Source organism: Scyliorhinus torazame, chromosome 2 (genome assembly GCF_047496885.1).
Source record: "Scyliorhinus torazame isolate Kashiwa2021f chromosome 2, sScyTor2.1, whole genome shotgun sequence".
NCBI classification, from domain to species: Eukaryota; Metazoa; Chordata; class Chondrichthyes; order Carcharhiniformes; family Scyliorhinidae; genus Scyliorhinus; species Scyliorhinus torazame.
Window position 1 is genome coordinate 399852110 of NC_092708.1, and position 22024 is coordinate 399874133.

General features: G+C 50.8%; 1 protein-coding gene across 4 annotated transcripts in view; it reads left to right on the forward strand.

Moving 5' to 3' along the window:
* The window catches only part of ttll5 (tubulin tyrosine ligase-like family, member 5), a 602008-nt gene that overhangs the window by 182786 nt on the left and 397198 nt on the right, over positions 1-22024 (forward strand). For all 4 annotated transcript variants that reach the window (XM_072494443.1, XM_072494444.1, XM_072494451.1 and 1 more), the window contains one exon: positions 16114-16205. In XM_072494443.1, the coding sequence (XP_072350544.1) occupies positions 16114-16205 (92 nt within the window). The remainder of the gene's footprint in view (positions 1-16113; positions 16206-22024) is intronic.

Genomic DNA, 22024 nt, shown 5'->3' on the forward strand with positions numbered 1-22024 from the left:
GCGCGGTGAGACCTGATTGATCTCATCGGCGCAAATCCCGTTATGGTCCTCTCGTGAGATTTAGTGGCCCCAACAGAATTTGCACCCATGGCAAACAGGCACACTAAATCCGCCTACTGTCTCAGTATCTTTGATATATTTAAAAAAGATATTTATTAAAGTTTTTTAACACAATTTTTCTCCCTTGCAAACAATAACAACTCCCCCCCCCCCCCCCCCCCCCCCCCCCCCCAACCCCCCGGTAACAAAATAACAAGAAATCGCGCAGAGCAAGATATATATACATGGTAAAATTATATGTTTACATAGCTTTGTACACTGGCCCTCACCCGTACGTGCCAGTTTCCCCAACCCTTCATGTTATCTCTTGCTCATCCACCCTCCCAGGCAGTCCCCCATTCCCCCCCCCCCCTTCCCCAGGACGCCCCCCCTCCCCCCCCCCCCCCCCCGCCCACCCCCCAAGGTTGCTGCTGCTGCTGACCGACCTTCCTCTAACGCTCCGCGAGATAGTCTAGGAACGGTTGCCACGCCTGTAGAACCCCTGCGCAGACCCTCTCAAGGCGAACTTAATCCTCTCCAACTTTATGAACCCAGCCATATCATTTATCCAGGCCTCCAGGCTGGGGGGCTTCGCCTCCTTCCACATTAGCAAGATCCTTCGCCGGGCTACTAGGGACGCAGAGGCCAGAATGCCGGCCTCTTTCGCCTCCTGCACTCCTGGTTCGTCCACTACTCCAAATATTGCTAGCCCCCAGCTTGGCTTGACCCGGACTTTCACCACCTGAGATATTGCTCCCGCCACTCCTCTCCAGAACCCCTCCAGTGCCGGGCATGACCAAAACATATGGACATGGTTCGCCAGGCTCCCTGAGCACCTTCCACATCTGTCCTCTACCCCAAAGAACCTACTCAACCTCGCGCCCGTCAAGTGCGCTCTGTGAACCACCTTAAATTGTATCAGGCTGAGCCTGGCACACGAGGAAGAGGAATTAACCCTACCTAGGGCATCAGCCCACAGACCTTCCTCAATCTCCTCCCCCAGCTCCTCCTCCCATTTGCCCTTCAGCTCCTCTACCAGCGCTTCCCCCTCTTTCCCCCTCGGGCAGCACGGTAGCATTGTGGATAGCACAATTGCCTCACAGCTCCAGCGTCCCAGGTTCGATTCCGGCTTGGGTCACTGTCTGTGCGGAGTCTGCACGTTCTCCCCCGTGTCTGCGTGGGTTTCCTCCGGGTGCTCCGGTTTCCTCCCACAGTCCAAAGATGTGCAGGTTAGGTGGATTGGCCATGATAAATTGCCCTTAGTGTCCAAAATTGCCCTTGGTGTTGGGTGGAGGTGTTGAGTTTGGGTAGGGTGCTCTTTCCAAGAGCCAGTGCAGACTCAAAGGGCCGAATGGCCTCCTTCGGCACTGTAAATTCAATGATAATCTATGATTAATCTCGGACAAAGGTTCGGCACAACATCGTGGGCCGAAGGGCCCGTTCTGTGCTGTATTTTCTATGTTCTATGTTCTTTCGTCTCCTGGTGTATTGCCGACACCTTGCCCTCTCCGACCCATACACCCGAGATCAACCTGTCTTGAATTTCTTGTGCCGGGTGCAACGGGAATTCCCTCACCTGTCGCCTCACACACGCCCTCACCTGCATATATCTAAAGGCATTTCCCGGGGGTATCTCGAACTTCTCCTCCAGTGCCCCTAGGCTCGCAAACGTCCCGTCAATGAACAGGTCCCCCATTGTTCTAATCCCCGCCCGATGCCAGCCCTGGAACCCCCCGTCCATCTTCCCCGGGACAAACCGGTGGTTACCCCTGATCGGGGACCACACCGAGGCTCCCACTGCACCCCTGTGCCACCTCCACTGGCCCCAGATCCTTAGCGTTTCTGCCACCACTGGGCTCATGGTGTACCTTGTCGGCGAGAGCGGCAGCGGTGCTGTCACCAACACCGCCAGGCTCGTTCCTTTACAGGATGCCATCTCCATCCTCTTCCATGCCGCCCCCTCTCCCTCCATCACCCACTTGCGGATCATCGGCACATTTGCTGCCCAGTAGTAGCTCCCTAGGTTTGGCAGCGCCAACCCTCCTTGGTCCCTACTACGTTCCAGGAACCCTCTCCTTACCCTCGGGGTCCTATTCGCCCACACAAACCCCATTATACTCCTACCTACTCTCTTGAAAAAGGCCTTGGTGATCACGATGGGAAGGCACTGAAACACAAACAGAAACCTCGGAAGGACCACCATTTTGACCGACTGCACTCTACCCGCAAGCGAGAGCGGTAACATGTCCCATCTTTGAAAGTCCTCCTCCATTTGCTCCACCAACCTCGTCAGATTCAATTGAAGTAGGGCCCCCCAACTCCTGGCTATCTGGATCCCCAGATACCGAAAGCTCCCCTCCGTCCTCCTCAGCGGTAGGTCCCCTATCCCTCTTTCTTGGTCCCCTGCCTGTAATACAAAGAGCTCACTCTTCCCTACATTGAGCTTATAGCCTGAAAACTCCCCAAACTCCCTTAGAGTCTGCATGACCTCCACCATCCCCTCCATTGGATCCGCCACGTACAGCATCAGGTCATCCGCATATAGCGACACCCAATGCTCTTCTCCCCCTCGGACCACCCCCCTCCATTTATTAGACTCCCTCAATGACATGGCCAATGGTTCGATCGCCAATGCAAACAACAGGGGGGACAGGGGGCACTCCTGCCTCGTCCCTCGGTACAGCCGAAAGTACTCCGACCTCCGCCGGTTCGTCACTACACTCGCCACCGGGGCTCTGTAAAGGAGCTTAACCCAATTGATAAACCCTACCCCGAACCCAAATCTATGCAGCACCTCCCAGAGGTACTCCCATTCTACTCGATCAAAGGCCTTCTCCGCGTCCATAGCTGCCGCTATCTCCGCCTCTCCCTCCTCCGATGGCATCATTATCACGTTTAAGAGCCGCCGCACATTAGTGTTTAGTTGCCTGCCCTTTACGAATCCCGTCTGGTCCTCTTGGATCACCCCCGGGACACAGGCCTTGATCCTCGTGGCCAGCACTTTTGCCAGCAACTTAGCATCCACATTGAGGAGCGAGATCGGCCTGTACGATCCACATTGCAGTGGGTCCTTGTCCCGCTTTAGGATCAAAGAAATTGTCTTGCCTCATTAAAGGTCCTCACTAGTAGCGGGGCCAACAGGTCTACGTACTTCCTGTAGAATTCCACCGGGAATCCGTCCGGTCCCGGGGCCTACCCTGCCTGCATACTCCCCAAACCCTTGCTCAGCTCCTCCAACCCAATTGGTGCCCCCAAACCAGCCACCTCTTGCTCCTCCACCCTCGGGAATCTCAGTTGGTCTAGAAATCACCTCATCCCCTCTTCCCCCGCTGGGGGCTGGGATCTGTACAGCTCTTCATAGAAGGCCTTAAATACCTCGTTTATTTTCGTCGCACTCCGAACCGTGGCTCCCCTTCCATCTTTGACTTCCCCTATTTCCCTCGCTGCCGTCCTCTTATGGAGCTGGTGTGCCAGCATCCGACTAGCCTTTTCCCCATACTCGTAGGTCGCCCCCTGCGCCTTCCTCCACTGTGCCTCCGCCTTCCCTGTGGTCAACAGGTCAAACTCCGTCTGGAGCCGTCGTCTTGCCCCAAGTAATCTCTCCTCCGGGGCCTCTGCGTATCTCCTGTCCACTCTCAAAATCTCCCCCACTAACCTCTCCCTTTCCATGCCCTCTGTCTTCTCCCTCTGAGCCCTGATGGAGATTAACTCTCCCCTGATCACCGCCTTCAACGCCTCCCATACTACCCCCACCCGCACCTCCCCGTTGTCGTTGGCCTCCAAGTACCTTTCGATGCACCCCCTCACCTTCCCACACACCACCTCATCTGCCTGCAGTCCCACATCCAGCCGCCACAGCGGGCGTTGGTCCTTCTCCTCTCCCAGCTCCAGTTCCACCCAGTGCGGGGCGTGATCCGAAACGGCTATGGCCGAATACTCCGTCCCCTCCACCTTCGGGATGAGCGCCCTGCCCAGAACAAAAAAATCTATCCGGGAGTAGGCTTTGTGCACATGGGAGAAAAAAGAAAATTCCCTGGCCTGCGGCCTTGCAAACCGCCATGGGTCCACTCCCCCATCTGATCCATAAACCCCCTAAGCACCTTGGCTGCCACCGGCCTCTTTCCAGTCCTTGATCTGGAGCGGTCCAGTGCTGGGTCCAACACCGTATTGAAGTCCCCTCCCATTATCAGGCCTCCTACCTCCAGGTCCGGAATGCGCCCCAACATGCGTTTCATGAATCCAGCATCATCCCAGTTCGGGGCGTATACGTTTACCAACACCACACACGTCCCTTGCAACCTACCGCTCACCATCACATATTGCCCTCCATTATCCACTACGATAGTCTTGGCCTCAAATGACACCCGCTTCCCCACCAATATTGCCACCCCTCTATTCTTCGCGTCCAGTCCCGAGTGGAATACCTGTCCTACCCATCCCTTTCTTAGCCTGACTTGGTCCGCCACCTTCAGATGTGTCTCTTGGAGCATGACCACGTCTGCCTTCAGTCCCTTTAAGTGCGCGAACACTCAGGCCCTCTTCACCGACCCATTCAGGCCCCTCACGTTCCACGTTATTAGCCGGATTGGGGGGGTATGCGTTCCTTCGTTCCCCTTCCTGCCTTTCTTCCCGCGCGCGGGAAAAACCCCGCGCTTTCCAAAGCCCGCGCCACCCCTTCTGGCGCAGCTCCTGTCGCGGCCTTGTCTGTCTCCCCCAGCCCATGTAACATTTCCTGCGCGTGATTGACCCCCTATATACAACAACCATCACACATCCCCCCCCACCCTCACAAACCCTCAGTCAGAGTCCAACTTTTCGGTTTATATGAAGGTCCACTCCTCTTCAGGCGTTTCAAAATAATAGTGTTGGTCCTTGTATGTGACCCACAGTCGCGCTGGCTGCAGCATTCCGAATTTCACTCCTTTCCGGTGCAACACCGCCTTGGCCCGGTTTAAACCCGCTCTCCGCTTTGCAACCTCCGTACTCCAGTCCGGGTATATTCGGATCTCTGCATTGTCCCACTTACTGCTCCGCTCCTTCTTGGCCCATTTCAGGACCCTCTCTCTGTCCGTGAACCGGTGAAATCTCACCACCATCGCCCTTGGCGGCTCATTTGCCTTCGGCCTCCTCGCCAGCACCCGGTGTGCCCCGTCCAGCTCCAGCGACCTCAAAGGGGCCTCCGCGCCCATCATCGCCCCGAGCATCGTGCTCATGTATGCCCCGGCATCGGCCCCCTCCACTCCCTCAGGGAGACCCAGGATCCGCAGTTTATTCCTCCTCGACCTGTTCTCCAGGTGTCCGAGTCTTCCCGCCCACCTCTTGTGCAGCGCCTCGTGCTGCTCCACTCTCACCGCCAGGCCCAAGAGCTCGTCCTCATTCTCACTGACTCTTTTCTGTACCTCCTAGATCTTTACCTCGTGGGCCTTCTGGGTCATCCCTAGTCCTTCAATTGTCGACAGCATAGGCGCCAGCATCTCCTTGCGCAGCTCCTCGAAGCAGCGCTTGATGAACTCCTGCAGCTCCGGCCCGCACTCCGCTTTGTCCCCGGCCGCCGCCATTTTGTTTTTTTCCCCTCGCTTCTCCCGTTGCTCCAATGCCGCTTTTTTGGCCGTTTCACTTCTGGTCCGGTCCATAAAAGTTGGAGGGGGACCTCTCTCTTCACTTCCCCACGGGTTGTCTTCGAAAAAAATTCCGTTGGGGCTCCTCTAATGAGCCCGAAAGTCCGTAATAGCGGGAGCTGCCGAATCGTGTGGCTTAGCTCCGCATAGCCGCAACCGGAAGTGTAGGGGGTCAGGATTGAAGGCGCTAGCGACAGCGCTGCTCCCGATGGCCCGGGGAGATACTCGGGGAGTCCGGTAGTAATAGCTTTGTTCAGAATTTGGAGGCGGTTTCGACAGCACTTCGTGTTGGGGGCAGGGTCAAGGGAAATGCCGATTTGGGGGAACCATAGATTTGAGCCAGGGAAGTGGGATGGAAATTTTCGGAGATGGGAGGAGAAATAAATTAGGACACTAAAAGATTTATTTCTTGGGGGTCGTTATGCGGGATTGAAGGAGCTGGGAGCAAAGTGTGGGCTGGAGCAGGGGGAACTATTTAGATACTTGCTGGTCGAGATTTTGTCAGAAAGGAGATACAGAGCTTCCCAGTGGAGCCGGCTTCCACATTGCTGGAGGAGGGGTTGACGACAGGGGGACTGGAGAAGGGGGTAGTATCGGCAGTTTACGGGCCTATTTTGGAGGAGGAGATGGCGCCGCTGGAAGGGATCAAGGCAAAGTGGGAGGAAGAGTTGGGAGAGGGTATGGAGGAGGGGTTCTGGTGTGAGGTGCTCCGGAGGGTGAGAGGTTGGGCTGCTACAGCTGAAGATGGTGTACAATGCACACCTGACGAGGGCGAGGATGAGCCGATTCTTTGAAGGAGTAGAAGATGTGTGTGAACATTGCGGGGGGAAGGGGGGGGGGGACGCTAATCACGTTGATATGTTTTGGTCCTGTCCAAAGTTGGAGGATTACTGGAAGGAGGTGTTCAGGCTAATTTCTAAAGTGGTGCACGTGAAACTGGACCTGGGCCCTCGGGAGGCCATATTCGGGGTGTCGGACCAGCCGGGGTTGGAAACGGGCGCGGAGGCAGATGTTGTAGCCTTCGCCTTTTGATCGCCCAAAGGCAGATCCTGTCAGGGTGGAGATCAACCTCTCCACCCTGTGCCCTGACGTGGTGGGGGGGCCTGCTGGAATTCTTAACGCTTGAAGAGGTTAGATTTTGAACTGAGGGGAAAGATGGAGGGGTTCTACAATTTATGGGTGTTATTCATTATGCACTTTCGAGAATTGGATTACATCGAACATTGGGGGGGGGGGGGGGGGGGGGGGGGGGGGGGGTGTTGGGAGGGTTGAGGGGAGAGAACAAAGAAAATTACAGCACAGGAACAGGCCCTTCGGCCCTCCCAGCCTGCACCGATCCAGATCCTTTATCTAAACCTGTTTCTATTTTCCAAGGATCTACTTCCCTCTGTTCCCCGCCCGTTCATGTATCTGTCTAGATGCATCTTGAATGATGCTATCGTGCCCGCCTCTACCACCTCCGCTGGCAAAGCGTTCCAGGCACCCACCCTCTGCGTAAAAAACTTCCCCACTCATCTCCCTTAAACTTTCCTCCTCTCACCTTGAAATTGTGATCCCTTGTAATTGACACCCCCACTCTTGGAAAAAGCTTGTTGCTATCCACCCTGTCCATACCTCTTATAATTTTGTAGACCTCAATCAGGTCCCCCCTCGACCTCCGTCTTTCCAATGAAAACAATCCTAATCTACTCAACCTTTCTTCATAGCTAGCACCCTCCATACCAGGCAACATCCTGGTGAACCTCTTCTGCACCCTCTCTAAAGCATCCACATCCTTCTGGTAATGTGGCGACCTGAACTGCACGCAGTATTCCAAATGTGGCCTAACCAAAGTCCGATACAACTGTAACATGACCTGCCGACTCTTGTACTCAATACTCCGTCTGATGAAGGCAAGCATGCCGTATGCCTTCTTGACCACTCTTATCGACCTGCGTTGCCACCTTCAGGGTACAATGGACCTGAACTCCCAGATCTCTCTGTACATCAATTCTCCCCAGGACTCTTCCATTGACCGTATAGTCCGCTCTTGAATTAGATCTTCCAAAATTTGCCTGGATTAAACTCCATCTGCCATTTCTCTGCCCAACTCTCCAATCTATCTATATTTTGCTGTATTCTCTTGACAGTCCTCCTCGCTATCTGCAACTCCACCAATCTTAGTATCATATGCAAACTTGCTAATCAGACCACCTATACCTTCGTCCAGATCATTTATGTATATCACAAACAACAGTGGTCCGAGCACGGATCCCTGTGGAACACCACTAGTCACCTTTCTCCATTTTGAGACACTCCCTTCCACCACTACTCTCTGTCCCCTGTTGCCCAGCCAGTTCTTTATCCATCTGGCTAGTACACTCTGAACCCCATACAACTTCACTTTTTCCATCAACCTGCCATGGGAAACTTTATCAAATGCCTCACTGAAGTCCATGTATATGACATCTACAGCCCTTCCCTCATCAATTAACTTTGTCACTTCCTCAAAGAATTCTATTAGGTTTGTAAGACATGGCCGTCCCTGCACAAAACCATGCTGCCTATCACTGATAAGTCTATTTTCTTCCAAATGTGAATAGATCCTATCCCTCAGTATCTTCTCCAACAGTTTGCCTACCACAGACGTCAAGCTCACAGGTCTATAATTCCCTGGATTATCCCTGCTACCCTTCTTAAACAAAGGGACAACATTAGCAATTCTCCAGTCCTCCGGGACCTCACCCGTGCTCAAGGATGCTGCAAAGATATCTGTTAAGGCCCCAGCTATTTCGTCCCTCGCTTCCCTCAGTAACCTGGGATAGATCCCACCCGGACCTGGGGACTTGTCCACCTTAATGCCTTTTAGAATACCCAAAACTTCCCCCTTCCTTATGCCGACTTGACCTAGAGTATTTAAACATCCATCCCTAGCCTCAACATCCGTCATGTCCCTCTCCTTGGTGAATACCGATGCAAAGTACTCATTAAGAATCCCACCCATTTCCTCTGACTTCACGCATAAATTCCCTCTTTTGTCTTTGAGTGGGCCAATCCTTTCTCTAGTTACCCTCTTGCTCCTTATATACATGACCTTCCCTGGGCTGGTTTAGCACACTGGGCTAAATCGCTGGCTTTTAAAGCAGACCAAGGCAGGCCAGCAGCACGTTTCAATTCCCGTACCAGCCTCCCCGAACAGGTGCCGGAATGTGGCGACTAGGGGCTTTTCACAGTAACTTCATTGAAGCCCACTCGTGACAATAAGCAATTTTCATTTCATTTCATTTTCTTTTTTTTTAATTAAATATTTTATTGAAAATTTTTGGTCAACCAACACAGTACATTGTGCATCCTTTACACAATATTATAACAACACAAATAACAATGACCTATTTTATAAACAAAAAATGAATAAATAATAAATAACAAAAATGAAAAGTAGCCCTAATTGGCAACTGCCTTGTCACAAGTAACACTCTCCAAAAATATAATTTAACAGTCCAATATATAATTATCTGTAGCAACGACCTATACATACTATACAGTATATATTAACAACCCTGAGAGTCCTTCTGGTTCCTCCTCTCTCTCTCTTCCCCCCCCCCCCCCCCCCCCCCCCCCCCCCCCGATCCTGGGCTGCTGCTGCTGCCTTCTTTTTCCATTCCGTCTATCTTTCTGCGAGGTATTCGACGAACGGTTGCCACCGCCTGGTGAACCCTTGAGCCGACCCCCTTAGGACGAACTTAATCCGCTCCAGTTTTATAAACCCCGCCATGTCATTTATCCAGGTCTCCACCCCCGGGGGCTTGGCTTCTTTCCACATTAGCAATATCCTGCGCCGGGCTACTAGGGACGCAAAGGCCAAAACATCAGCCTCTCTCGCCTCCTGCACTCCCGGCTCTTGTGCAACCCCAAATATAGCCAACCCCCAGCTTGGTTCAACCCGGACTCCTACTACTTTTGAAAGCACCTTTGTCACCCCCATCCAAAACCCCTGTAGTGCCGGGCATGACCAAAACATATGGGTATGATTCGCTGGGCTTCTCGAGCACCTCGCACACCTATCCTCCACCCAAAAAAATTTACTGAGCCGTGCTCCAGTCATATGCGCCCTGTGTAATACCTTAAACTGAATCAGGCTTAGCCTGGCACACGAGGACGACGAGTTTACCCTGCTTAGGGCAACTGCCCACAGCCCCTCCTCGATCTCCTCCCCCAGCTCTTCTTCCCATTTCCCTTTTAGTTCATCTACCATAGTCTCCCCTTCGTCCCTCATTTCCTTATATATATCTGACACCTTACCATCCCCCACCCATGTCTTTGAGATCACTCTGTCCTGCACCTCTTGTGTCGGGAGCTGCGGGAATTCCCTCACCTGTTGCCTCGCAAAAGCCCTCAGTTGCATATACCTGAATGCATTCCCTTGGGGCAACCCATATTTCTCGGTCAGCGCTCCCAGACTCACGAACTTCCCATCCACAAACAGATCTTTCAGTTGCGTTATTCCTGCTCTTTGCCACATTCCATATCCCCCATCCATTCCCCCCGGGGCAAACCTATGATTGTTTCTTATCGGGGACCCCCCCAAGGCTCCAGTCTTTCCCCTATGCCGTCTCCACTGTCCCCAAATCTTCAGTGTAGCCACCACCACTGGGCTTGTGGTGTAGTTCCTCGGTGAGAACGGCAATGGGGCTGTCACCATAGCCTGTAGGCTAGTCCCCCTACAGGACGCCCTCTCTAATCTCTTCCACGCCGCTCCCTCCTCCTCTCCCATCCACTTACTCACCATTGAAATATTAGCGGCCCAATAATACTCACTTAGGCTCGGTAGTGCCAGCCCCCCCCCCCCCCCCCCCCCCCCTATCCCTGCTACGCTGTAAGAATCCCTTCCTCACTCTCGGGGTCTTCCCGGCCCACACAAAACCCATGATGCTCTTTTCAATCCTTTTAAAAAAAGCCTTCGTGATCACCACCGGGAGGCACTGAAACACAAAGAGGAATCTCGGGAGGACCACCATCTTAACCGCCTGCACCCTCCCTGCCAGTGACAGGGATACCATATCCCATCTCTTGAAATCCTCCTCCATCTGTTCCACCAACCGCGTTAAATTTAACCTATGCAATGTGCCCCAATTCTTAGCTATCTGGATCCCCAGGTAACGAAAGTCCCTTGTTACCTTCCTCAACGGTAGGTCCTCTATTTCTCTACTCTGCTCCCCTGGATGCACCACAAACAACTCACTTTTCCCCATGTTCAATTTATACCCTGAAAAATCCCCAAACTCCCCAAGTATCCGCATTATTTCTGGCATCCCCTCCGCCGGGTCTGCCACGTATAGTAGCAAATCGTCCGCATACAAAGATACCCGGTGTTCTTCTCCTCCCCTAAGTACTCCCCTCCACTTCTTGGAACCCCTCAACGCTATCGCCAGGGTCTCAATCGCCAGTGCAAACAATAATGGGGACAGAGGGCATCCCTGCCTTGTCCCTCTATGGAGCCGAAAATATGCAGATCCCCGTCCATTCGTGACCACGCTCGCCACTGGGGCCCTATACAACAGCTGCACCCATCTAACATACCCCTCTCCAAAACCAAATCTCCTCAACACCTCCCACAAATAATCCCACTCCACTCTATCAAATGCTTTCTCGGCATCCATCGCCACTACTATCTCCGTTTCTCCCTCTGGTGGGGCCATCATCATTACCCCTAACAACCTCCGTATATTCGTGTTCAGCTGTCTCCCCTTCACAAACCCAGTTTGGTCCTCGTGGACCACCCCCGGGACACATTCCTCTATTCTCATTGCCATTACCTTGGCCAGGATCTTGGCATCTACATTTAGGAGGGAAATAGGTCTATAGGACCCGCATTGTAGCGGGTCCTTTTCCTTCTTTAAGAGAAGCGATATCGTTGCTTCAGACATAGTCGGGGGCAGTTGTCCCCTTTCCTTTGCCTCATTAAAGGTCCTCGTCAGTACCGGGGCGAGCAAGTCCACATATTTTCTATAGAATTCGACTGGGAATCCATCCGGTCCCTGGGCCTTTCCCGCCTGCATGCTCCTAATTCCTTTCACCACTTCTTCTACCTCGATCTGTGCTCCCAGTCCCACCCTTTCCTGCTCTTCCACCTTGGGAAATTCCAGCTGATCCAAGAAGCCCATCATTCTCTCCCTCCCATCCGGGGGTTGAGCTTCATATAATTTTTTATAAAATGTCTTGAACACTCCATTCACTCTCTCCGCTCCCCGCTCCATCTCTCCTTCCTCATCCCTCACTCCCCCTATTTCCCTCGCTGCTCCCCTTTTCCTCAATTGGTGTGCCAGCAACCTGCTCGCCTTCTCCCCATATTCGTACTGTACACCCTGTGCCTTCCTCCATTGTGCCTCTGCAGTGCCCGTAGTCAGCAAGTCAAATTCTACATGTAGCCTTTGCCTTTCCCTGTACAGTCCCTCCTCCGGTGCTTCCGCATATTGTCTGTCCACCCTCAAAAGTTCTTGCAGCAACCGCTCCCGTTCCTTACTCTCCTGCTTCCCTTTATGTGCCCTTATTGATATCAGCTCTCCTCTAACCACCGCCTTCAACGCCTCCCAGACCACTCCCACCTGGACCTCCCCATTATCATTGAGTTCCAAGTACTTTTCAATGCACCCCCTCACCCTTAGACACACCCCCTCATCTGCCATTAGTCCCATGTCCATTCTCCAGGGTGGGCGCCCTCCTGTTTCCTCCCCTATCTCCAAGTCCACCCAGTGTGGAGCGTGATCCGAAATGGCTATAGCCGTATACTCCGTTCCCCTCACCTTCGGGATCAATGCCCTACCCAGCACAAAAAAGTCTATTCGCGAGTAGACTTTATGGACATAGGAGAAAAACGAGAACTCCTTACTCCTAGGTCTGCTAAATCTCCACGGGTCTACACCTCCCATCTGCTCCATAAAATCTTTAAGTAACTTGGCTGCTGCCGGCCTCCTTCCAGTCCTGGACTTCGACCTATCCAGCCCTGGTTCCAACACCGTATTAAAATCTCCCCCCATTATCAGCTTTCCCATCTCTAGGTCCGGAATGCGTCCTAGCATCCGCCTCATAAAATTGGCATCATCCCAGTTCGGGACATATACGTTTACCAAAACCACCGTCTCCCCCTGTAGTTTGCCACTCACCATCACATATCTGCCCCCGTTATCCGCCACTATAGTCTTTGCCTCGAACATTACCCGCTTCCCCACTAATATAGCCACCCCCCTGTTTTTCGCATCTAGCCCCGAATGGAACACCTGCCCCACCCATCCTTTGCGTAGCCTAACCTGGTCTATCAGTTTCAGGTGCGTTTCCTGTAACATAACCACATCTGCCTTAAGTTTCTTAAGGTGTGCGAGTACCCGTGCCCTCTTTATCGGCCCGTTCAGCCCTCTCACGTTCCACGTGATCAGCCGAGTTGGGGGGCTTCCTACCCCCCCCTTGTCGATTAGCCATCACCTTTTTCCAGCTCCTCACCCGGTTCCCACGCAGCTGTATCTCCCCCAGGCGGTGCCCCCCCGCCCATCCTCCCCATACCAGCTCCCCCCTCTCCCCAGCAGCAGCAACCCAGTAATTCCCTCCTCCCACCCCCCCCCCCCGCTAGATCCCCCGCTAGCGTAATTGCTCCCCCCATGTTGCTCCCAGAAGTCAGCAAACTCTGGCCGACCTCGGCTTCCCCCCGTGACCTCGGCTCGCACCGTGCGACGCCCCCTCCTTCCTGCTTCTCTATTCCCGCCATGATTATCATAGCGCGGGAACCAAGCCCGCGCTTCTCCCTTGGCCCTGCCCCCAATGGCCAACGCCCCATCTCCTCCACCTCCACTCCTCCCCCCATCACCACCTGTGGGAGAGAGAAAAGTTACCACATCGCAGGATTAGTACATAAAACTCCTCTTTCCCCCCTTTTTAACCCCCCTCTTTGCCCCCCACATTCGCCCCACCACTTTGTTCAAACGTTCTTTTTAATAACCCACTCATTCCAGTTTTTCTTCCACAATAAAAGTCCACGCTTCATCCGCCGTCTCAAAGTAGTGGTGCCTCCCTCGATATGTGACCCACAGTCTTGCCGGTTGCAGCATTCCAAATTTTATCTTCTTTTTATGAAGCACCGCCTTGGCCCGATTAAAGCTCGCCCTCCTTCTCGCCACCGCTGCACTCCAGTCTTGATAAACGCGGATCACCGCGTTCTCCCATTTACTGCTCCGAGTTTTCTTCGCCCATCTAAGGACCATTTCTCTATCCTTAAAACGGAGGAATCTCACCACTATGGCTCTGGGAATTTCTCCTGCTCTCGGTCCTCGCGCCATCACTCGGTATGCTCCCTCCACCTCCAACGGACCCGCCGGGGCCTCCGCTCCCATTAACGAGTGCAGCATCGTGCTCACATATGCCCCGACGTCCGCTCCCTCCACACCTTCAGGAAGACCAAGAATCCTCAGGTTGTTCCTCCTTGCGTTGTTTTCCAGTGCCTCCAACCTTTCCACACATCGTTTCTGATGTGCCTCCTGCGTCTCCGTCTTCACCACCAGGCCCTGTATGTCGTCCTCATTCTCGGCTGCCTTTGCCTTCACGACCCGAAGCTCCCGCTCATGGGTCTTTTGTTCCTTCTTTAGCCCTTCGATCGCCTGTAGTATCGGGGCCAACAGCTCTTTCTTCATTTCCTTTTTGATCTCTTCCACACAGCATTTCAAGAACTCTTGTTGTTCAGGGCCCCATGTTAAACTGCCACCTTCCGACGCCATCTTGGTTTTTGCTTGCCTTCCTTGCTGCTGTTCTAAAGGATCCACTGCAATCCGGCCACTTTCTCCTCCTTTTTCCATACGTATCCAGGGGGGATTCCCTTCTGATTTACCACACAGTGTTTTTAGCCGTCAAAATTGCCGTTGGGGCTCCTATCAAGAGCCCAAAAGTCCGTTTCACCGGGAGCTGCCGAAACGTGCGACTCAGCTGGTCATCGCCGCACCCGGAAGTCCATTTCATTTCATTTTCATATACGAGAGGGACTGTATGTGTTAATGGTGACTATGGGCGATTCCTGATTCCTTTTTGTTATTTGTTTATGTGAACGTGCGGGCAGTTGTTTGGGGTTTGGTGGGAGGATGGGATCGTTGTTATTGATATGGGGATTGACATTGCATTCGTTACTGATTATTGTTTATTGTTGGGTGTAATTTTGGGAGAAAATGTGTAAAAGGAGGAGAATAAAAAAATATTTAAAAAAAGAAAAGAATTTACAGTGCAGAAGGAGACTGTTTGGTCTATCGAGTCTGCACCGGCCCTTGGAAAGAGCACCCTACTTAAGCCCACGCCTCCTACCCTATCCTTGTAACCCAGTAACCCCACCTAACCATTTGGACACTAAGGGGTGAATTAGCATGGCGACTCCACCTACCTAATCACATCTTTGGACTGTGGGAGGAAACCGGAGCACCCGGAGGAAACCTACGCAGACACGGGGAGAAAGTGCAAACTTCACACAGACAGTAACTCTAGGCCGGATTTGAATCCGGGTCCCTGGAACTGTGAGGCAGCAGTGCTAACCACAGTGCCGCCCGTATTTATTTAGCACCTTCAACATGGCAAAGGTGCTTCATATGATCTTTATCAGAGAGATGGGAACAGGTGACCAAAGATTTTCAAGAGCATCTTAAAAGAGAGAGAGACTGAGAAGACCTGGGACTGAATTCCGGAGCTTAGGCCTGAGACAGTTGAAGGCACCGTCACCAATTAATTTAAAAAAAGACTGTTGTCCACCTCCCTCTGGAATGTGCCTTGGCAAAGAAAGTCCGAAGACAGATGCTGTGGATTTTGTGAAGGTCTGTACTGAGCAGCTCTGTGATGCAGGGCTGAGTTCTTCCAGGCTGTTCCCATCAACTCAGTAAAAGATGGTTGGATCTGCCGGAGATGTTGGCCTTCCAGTGCAGAGAGTTGGCCACAACTGACAGTCACAGACTGGCAAGTTTCACAGTCCAGGTCTATTTGCTGGGGGACGCAGTAAATCTTGGGGCAGCCATTGCAGAGGAGCAATGGGGAAAGGCCACTGTCCAGGGCCACTGTACACAGAGACTGGAAACTGGGTAAAACCCCTTGGACTGTTTGACATTGAATATGTATTGTCAATGTCAAAAATGGCACCTCAGAGTGGAGTGTACTGTAAGGAGTAAAGTTGAATTCTATTTCACCCTCCGTGAAATTCATGTTGAAATGTTTTGGATTGTAATATTTTGGGGAAAAATTGGATGCACGAGAGTCGGAAAGTGGAGGATCACCGTGATCTGGGAGGGTTGTCGGGCCAGGGGAGGTTATGGAGATAGGGAAGGGCAAGACAGAACAAGGAGAGGGTTGATTTAATTGTGAGAATTTAAAAATGGAAAAATTATTGGACCGGGATACAATGTAGGACATTTACCCATTTCATTTATTAGAATGTAATCTCTGATTTATTTTGCATCGATAGGATTTGTCTGTCAGAACCCAATAGTCCAGCAAGGCAGACCAGCGAAAAGCGGTTTCGAACTTGGCGCCCGGCCAAAGTCCCACAAAGCTCTGGTAAAATACCGTCTGTCACAGCATATGTTATTCAGTGTCTGGAGAGCCTTGGGAGAATTGTGGCGGGGTGGGGGTTCTCATCGTCCATCATCTGTAAGCTTGTTCTGCTTTGAAATTCTGCTGCCTGAAATTCCATCTCGAAACCTCACTGACTTACTACCTCTTTCTGGAGGTCATCTCAAATCTATTGCCTGTGCCTTAACTTGCACCAAATCCCATTCATCCTCACTGACTTCAACTGGCCAAGCAAAATGCATTGTTAAAATTCTCAACTTTGTTTCAAGTCGAGGGGCTGGTTTAGCACACTGGGCTAAATAGCTGGCTTTTAAAGCAGACCAAGGCAGGGCAGCAGCACAGTTCAATCCCCGTACCAGCCTCCCCGAACAGGTGCCGGAATGTGGCGACTAGGGGCTTTTCAAAGAACAAAGAACAAAGAAATGTACAGCACAGGAACAGGCCCTTTGGCCCTCCAAGCCCGTGCCGACCATGCTGCCCGACTAAACTACAATCTTCTACACTTCCTGGGTCCGTATCCTTCTATTCCCATCCTATTCATATATTTGTCAAGATGCCCCTTAAATGTCACTATCGTCCCTGCTTCCACTACCTCCTCCGGTAGCGAGCTCCAGGCACCCACTACCCTCTGCGTAAAAAACTTGCCTCGTACATCTACTCTAAACCTTGCCCCTCTCACCTTAAACCTATGCCCCCTAGTAATTGACCCCTCTACCCCGGGGAAAAGCCTCTGACTATCCACTCTGTCTATGCCCCTCATAATTTTGTAGACCTCTATCAGGTCTCCCCTCAACCTCCTTCACAGTAACTTCATTTGAAGCCTACTTGTGACAATAAGCGATTTTCACAAATAAGGGATTTTCAAGTCCCTCATGACCTTGTCTCTCCTTTCTGCATCTCAAATTCTAGCCTCTTGAACAATCCAATTTTAATCACTCCATCTTTGTGACGAGTTGCCATCAGTTGCCCAGATCCTGATCTCTGAAATTTCATCCCCAAACGTCTCCACCACTTTATATTGCTTTCTTCCTTTACCTGAGGAAAGAGCAGTGCTCCGAAAGCTAGTGATTTGAAACACACCTGTTGGACTTTAACCTGGTGTTGTAAGACTTCTCACTGTTCTTCCTTTATGACGCTAATCTATCTCTTTGGCCAAGGAACCTAGGAATTAGGAGCAAGTGTAGGCCTTTCGGCCCTCGTGTCTTCTCCACCATTCAATCAGTTCATGTCTGATCTCATCGGAGTCCAAAATGACCTGTCCTTTATTCCAAGTATGTGTCCTCTGGTTTTAGCCTCTTTTTCTCCCCCCCCCCCCCCCCCCATTCTAAAAACTGAATGGCTTTGTCAAACATGATTTTCCTTTCATAAATCCAAGTTGACTCTGCCCAACATACCATTATTTTCTCTCTGTTCAGTTAGCACATCATTTACAATAGATTCTAACATTTTCCCTACAACTGATGTCAGACTAATTGGTCTGTAGTTCCCTCTTTTCTCTCTCCCTCTATTAAACAGCAGGGTTACATTTGCTACTTTCCAATCTACAGGAACCATTCTAGAAGGTTTGCAAGGTGAATACCAATGTATCCACCATCTCTTCAGCGAAATCTTTCAACTCTGTGTGAAGTAGATCATAAGGCCAGGAGATTTATCAACTTTCAGCCCCATTAATTTCTCCAGTACTACTTCTTTGCTCATTCTAATTTCTTTCAGTTTCTCATTTTCGCGAGTGGCTTGGTTCAATTCCTGGGAGGTTTTCTGCATCTTCCTCTGTGAAGACAGATACAAAGGGCTGGATTCTCCATTTCTGCGGCTAGATGCCAGCGCCAATGGAGAATCCGTGGTGCTCCACGACGGGGATATCGGCACGAATCCCTCACTGATTTCGGTACCTGTGAGGGGCGAGCACCAGCACCATGTGGAGTACCCAAAGATTCACCAGGCTCTGTGTGAAGAAATTCTTCCGCATCTGAGTCCAAAATGACCTCTCCTTTATTCCAAGAATGTGTCTTATGTACATTCCGAGAACTTGTCCTTCACCGCATTTGTGCTAATTTGGTTGATTCAGTCTATACGTAGATTGAGACCTCTGTTTTACGTACCACTAATTTCCTGATGTGTAGCGTGTCCTACATTACCACTACTCTTTGACAGCCTATAAATAAGTCCCCCCTGCCCGGGCATCGGCCCTCCCCCGACTGTGGCAGCGCTGGACTGAGTCCTCAGCCGCCACGCCGAGTTCCCAACAAATGATAGCACACGTGAACTCAGCCGGTCGGGGGCGGAGCATCGGGGGGAGGACCTCGAGCAACGTCCTGAGGCCGTCGATACAGCACGCTGCATACTCCTGGAGTACGCCGCGTTGGAGGGGGTGGAGCATCGCAAAAGTGGCGGCACCCCAATTCCGTCGGAAACGTTGATTCTCTGGCCGATCACCGAACGTGATTTCGGCGTCGGAGGGCGGAGAATCCTGTCCAACAATTTTGTCTTTTCGATTTTTGTTTGTATTTTTACCCCATTTGTTGTTTTCCTTTGTTCCTGCTACTTTCCAATTTGTTTACTACTTTGCTTTTTACCATCACCAGATTTTGTTCTCTCCTATCTGAATTCCCTGTCTGGACCCCAACCCCCACCAAGCTAATTTAGGGGCTGGTTTAGCACAGTGGGCTAAACAGCTGGCTTGGAATGCAGAACAAGGCCAGGAGCGCGGGTTCAATTCCCGTACCAGTCTCCCCAAACAGGCGCCGGAATGTGGCAACTAGGGGTTTTTCACAGTAACTTCATTGAAGCCTACTTGTGACAATAAGTGATTATTATTATGATTATTATTAAATCCTCTCAACACCACAAGCAAATTGCCCAGTGAGGATATTGTGGCAATATGGATATTGCATGGGCGATGAAGGAGTAACAATTTCATGTGCATACATCTAACCACCAGATGGTGATCAAGAGCAGTCACGTAGATTCCAAGGTGACACCCTTGATTCGCGGAGTAGGTGTTTAGCTGTGAGAGAGAGTAGTCGTGTGTTGTGGAAATCGGTAGATAGAATTGTCGTTTAGTTTCTTTAGCAACCTTGTACTTTAGTAAGATGTTCAAATCCAGTTAATTAGTGTTAAGAAACAGCTTTGTTAACAAACATAGCTTGGTGTTCTTTGTTGAACACTACACATCAAAGTCACTCTGATACAAAAGCAAAGAACATCACAGATATTGCTCCTTTAATACTGCGTACAGTTCTGGTCGCCACATTACCAAAAGGATGTGGATGCTTTGGAGAAGGTGCAGAGGAGGTTCACCAGGATGTTGCCTGGTATGGAGGGCGCTAGCTATGAAGAGAGGTTGAGTAGATTAGGATTATTTTCATTAGAAAGACGGAGGTTGAGGGGGGACCTCATTGAGGTCTACAAAATCATGAGAGGTATAGACAGGGTGGAAAGCAAGACGCTTTTTCCCAGAGTGGGGGACTCCATTACTAGGGGTCACGAGTTCAAGGTGAGAGGGGGAAAGTTTAAGGGAGATGTGCGTGGAAAGTTCTTTTTGCTGAGGGTGGTGGGTGCCTGGAACGCATTGCCGGCGGAGGTGGTAGAGGCGGGCACGATAGCGTCATTTAAGATGCATCTAGACAGATACATGAACGGGCGGGGAACAGAGGGAAGTAGATCCTTAGGAAACAGGCGACAGTTTTAGATAGAGGATCTGGATCGGCGCAGGCTGGGAGGGCCGAAGGGCCTGTTCCTGTGCGGTAATTTTCTTTGTTCTTTGTTCATTGGTCCCAGTCTTACTAAGGTGTAACCCGTTCCCTTATACAGGTTCTATCTGCCCCAGAACCAGTTCCAGTACCTCAGAAATCTTAAGCCCTTCCTCCTGCACCATCTCTCCATCCACATGTTCGTTTGCTATAGCTTCCTATTTCCATACCCACTACCTTTTTGGTTATATGACAGAGTATCTCATTAGAACATAGAACAGTACAGCACAGTACAGGCCCTTCGCCCCACGATGTTGTGCCGACCATTCATCCTAATCTAAGATCAACCTAACCTACACCCCTTCAATTTACTGCTGTCCGTGTGCCTGTCTAAGAGTCGCTTAAATGTCCCTAATGACTCTGACTCCACCACCTCTGCTGGCAGTGCATTCCACACACCCACCACTCTCTGTGTAAAGAACCTACCTCTGATATCTCCCCTATACCTTCCTCCAAACACCTTAAAATTATGTCCCCTCGTGACAGCCATTTCCACCCTGGGGAAAAGTCTCTGGCTATCCACTCTATCCATGCCTCTCATCACCTTGTACACCTCTATCAAGTCACCTCTCTGCCTTCTTCGCTCCAGCGAGAAAAGCCCTAGCTCCCTCAACAATTCTTCATAAGACATGCCCTCCAGTCCAGGCAGCATCCTGGTAAATCTCCTCTGCACCCTCTCCAAAGCATCCACATCCTTCCTATAATGAGGCGACCAGAACAGGACACAATATTCCAAGTGTGGTCTAACTAAGGTTTTATAAAGCTGCAGCAAAACCTCACGGCTCTTAAACTCAATCCCCCTGTTAATGAAAGCCAACACACCATACGCCTTCTTAGCAACCCTATCAACCTGGGTGGCAACTTGGAGGGATCTATGTACGTGGACCCCAAGATCTCTCTGTTCCTCCACACTTCCAAGAATTCTGCCTTTAACACTGTATTCAGCATTCAAATTCGACCCTCCAAAATGAATCACTTCACATTTATCAAGGTTATACTCCATCTGCCACTTCTCAGCCCAGCTCTGCATCCTGTCAATGTCCTGTTGTAACCTGCAACAACCCTCAACACTATCTACAACTCCCCCAACCTTCATGTCATCAGCAAACTTACTAATCCACCCTTCCACTTCCTCATCCAAATAATTTATAAAAACCACAAAGAGCAGAGGCCCCAGAACAGATCCCTGTGGGACACCACTGGTCACCGACCTCCAGGCGGAATACTTTCCATCTACTACCACTCGCTGTCTTGTTTCGGCCAGCCAATTCTGTATCCAGACAGCCAAATTTCCCTGTATCCCATGCCCCCTAACTTTCTGAATGAGCCTACCATCATTATATGGCTCACTGTCATATTTTGTCTTCTATTGCATGATGAAAAGTTTTGAGGGAAGTTGATTGGCCTGGAATGTTAACTCTGTTTCTCTCCGCAGATGCTGCCTTGTCCGCTGAGTATTTCCAGCATTTTCTGTTTTTAGTTTTAGTTTTCCTGGACCTGTAGAATTTCGCTTTTTTATATTGCCCCCGTGATTGCACATACTTTTTAATTCCGTCAAAGGCACAATATAAATATCAGGTGTTGTTGTATCCTTCTTTCAGCTGTCCCTTACGTAAATGTAAATCGCTTATTGTCATAAGTAGGCTTCAAATGAAGTTACTGTGAAAAGCCCCTAGTCGCCACATTCCAGCGCCTGTTCGGGGAGGCTGGTGCTTAAAAGTTACCTCTTTGACCAAGTTTTTAGTTTATCTTCCCTTTTACTCCTTTGTGGTCTGTTGTTTGATAACACTCTTGTGAAGTGTCTTAGGACATTTTACTAAGAAAAAGGTGTGCATTTTAGGAAAGGATTGAATGTGATTTCAGTTTCACGCCGATGTACTTGGCCTTAACTGTCCCGGAAGAGGTGTAATAAATGCAACTCTTGCCAGCTGTGCTGACACCCCTAGAATGAAATTTAAAATGATCCCTTTTAAGGGAGCAATAGACTGAAATAAAAAGTGACAATGAAGGATTTAATTTTCAAGCAGCCAGCATACTCGCTCAACTGCCTCG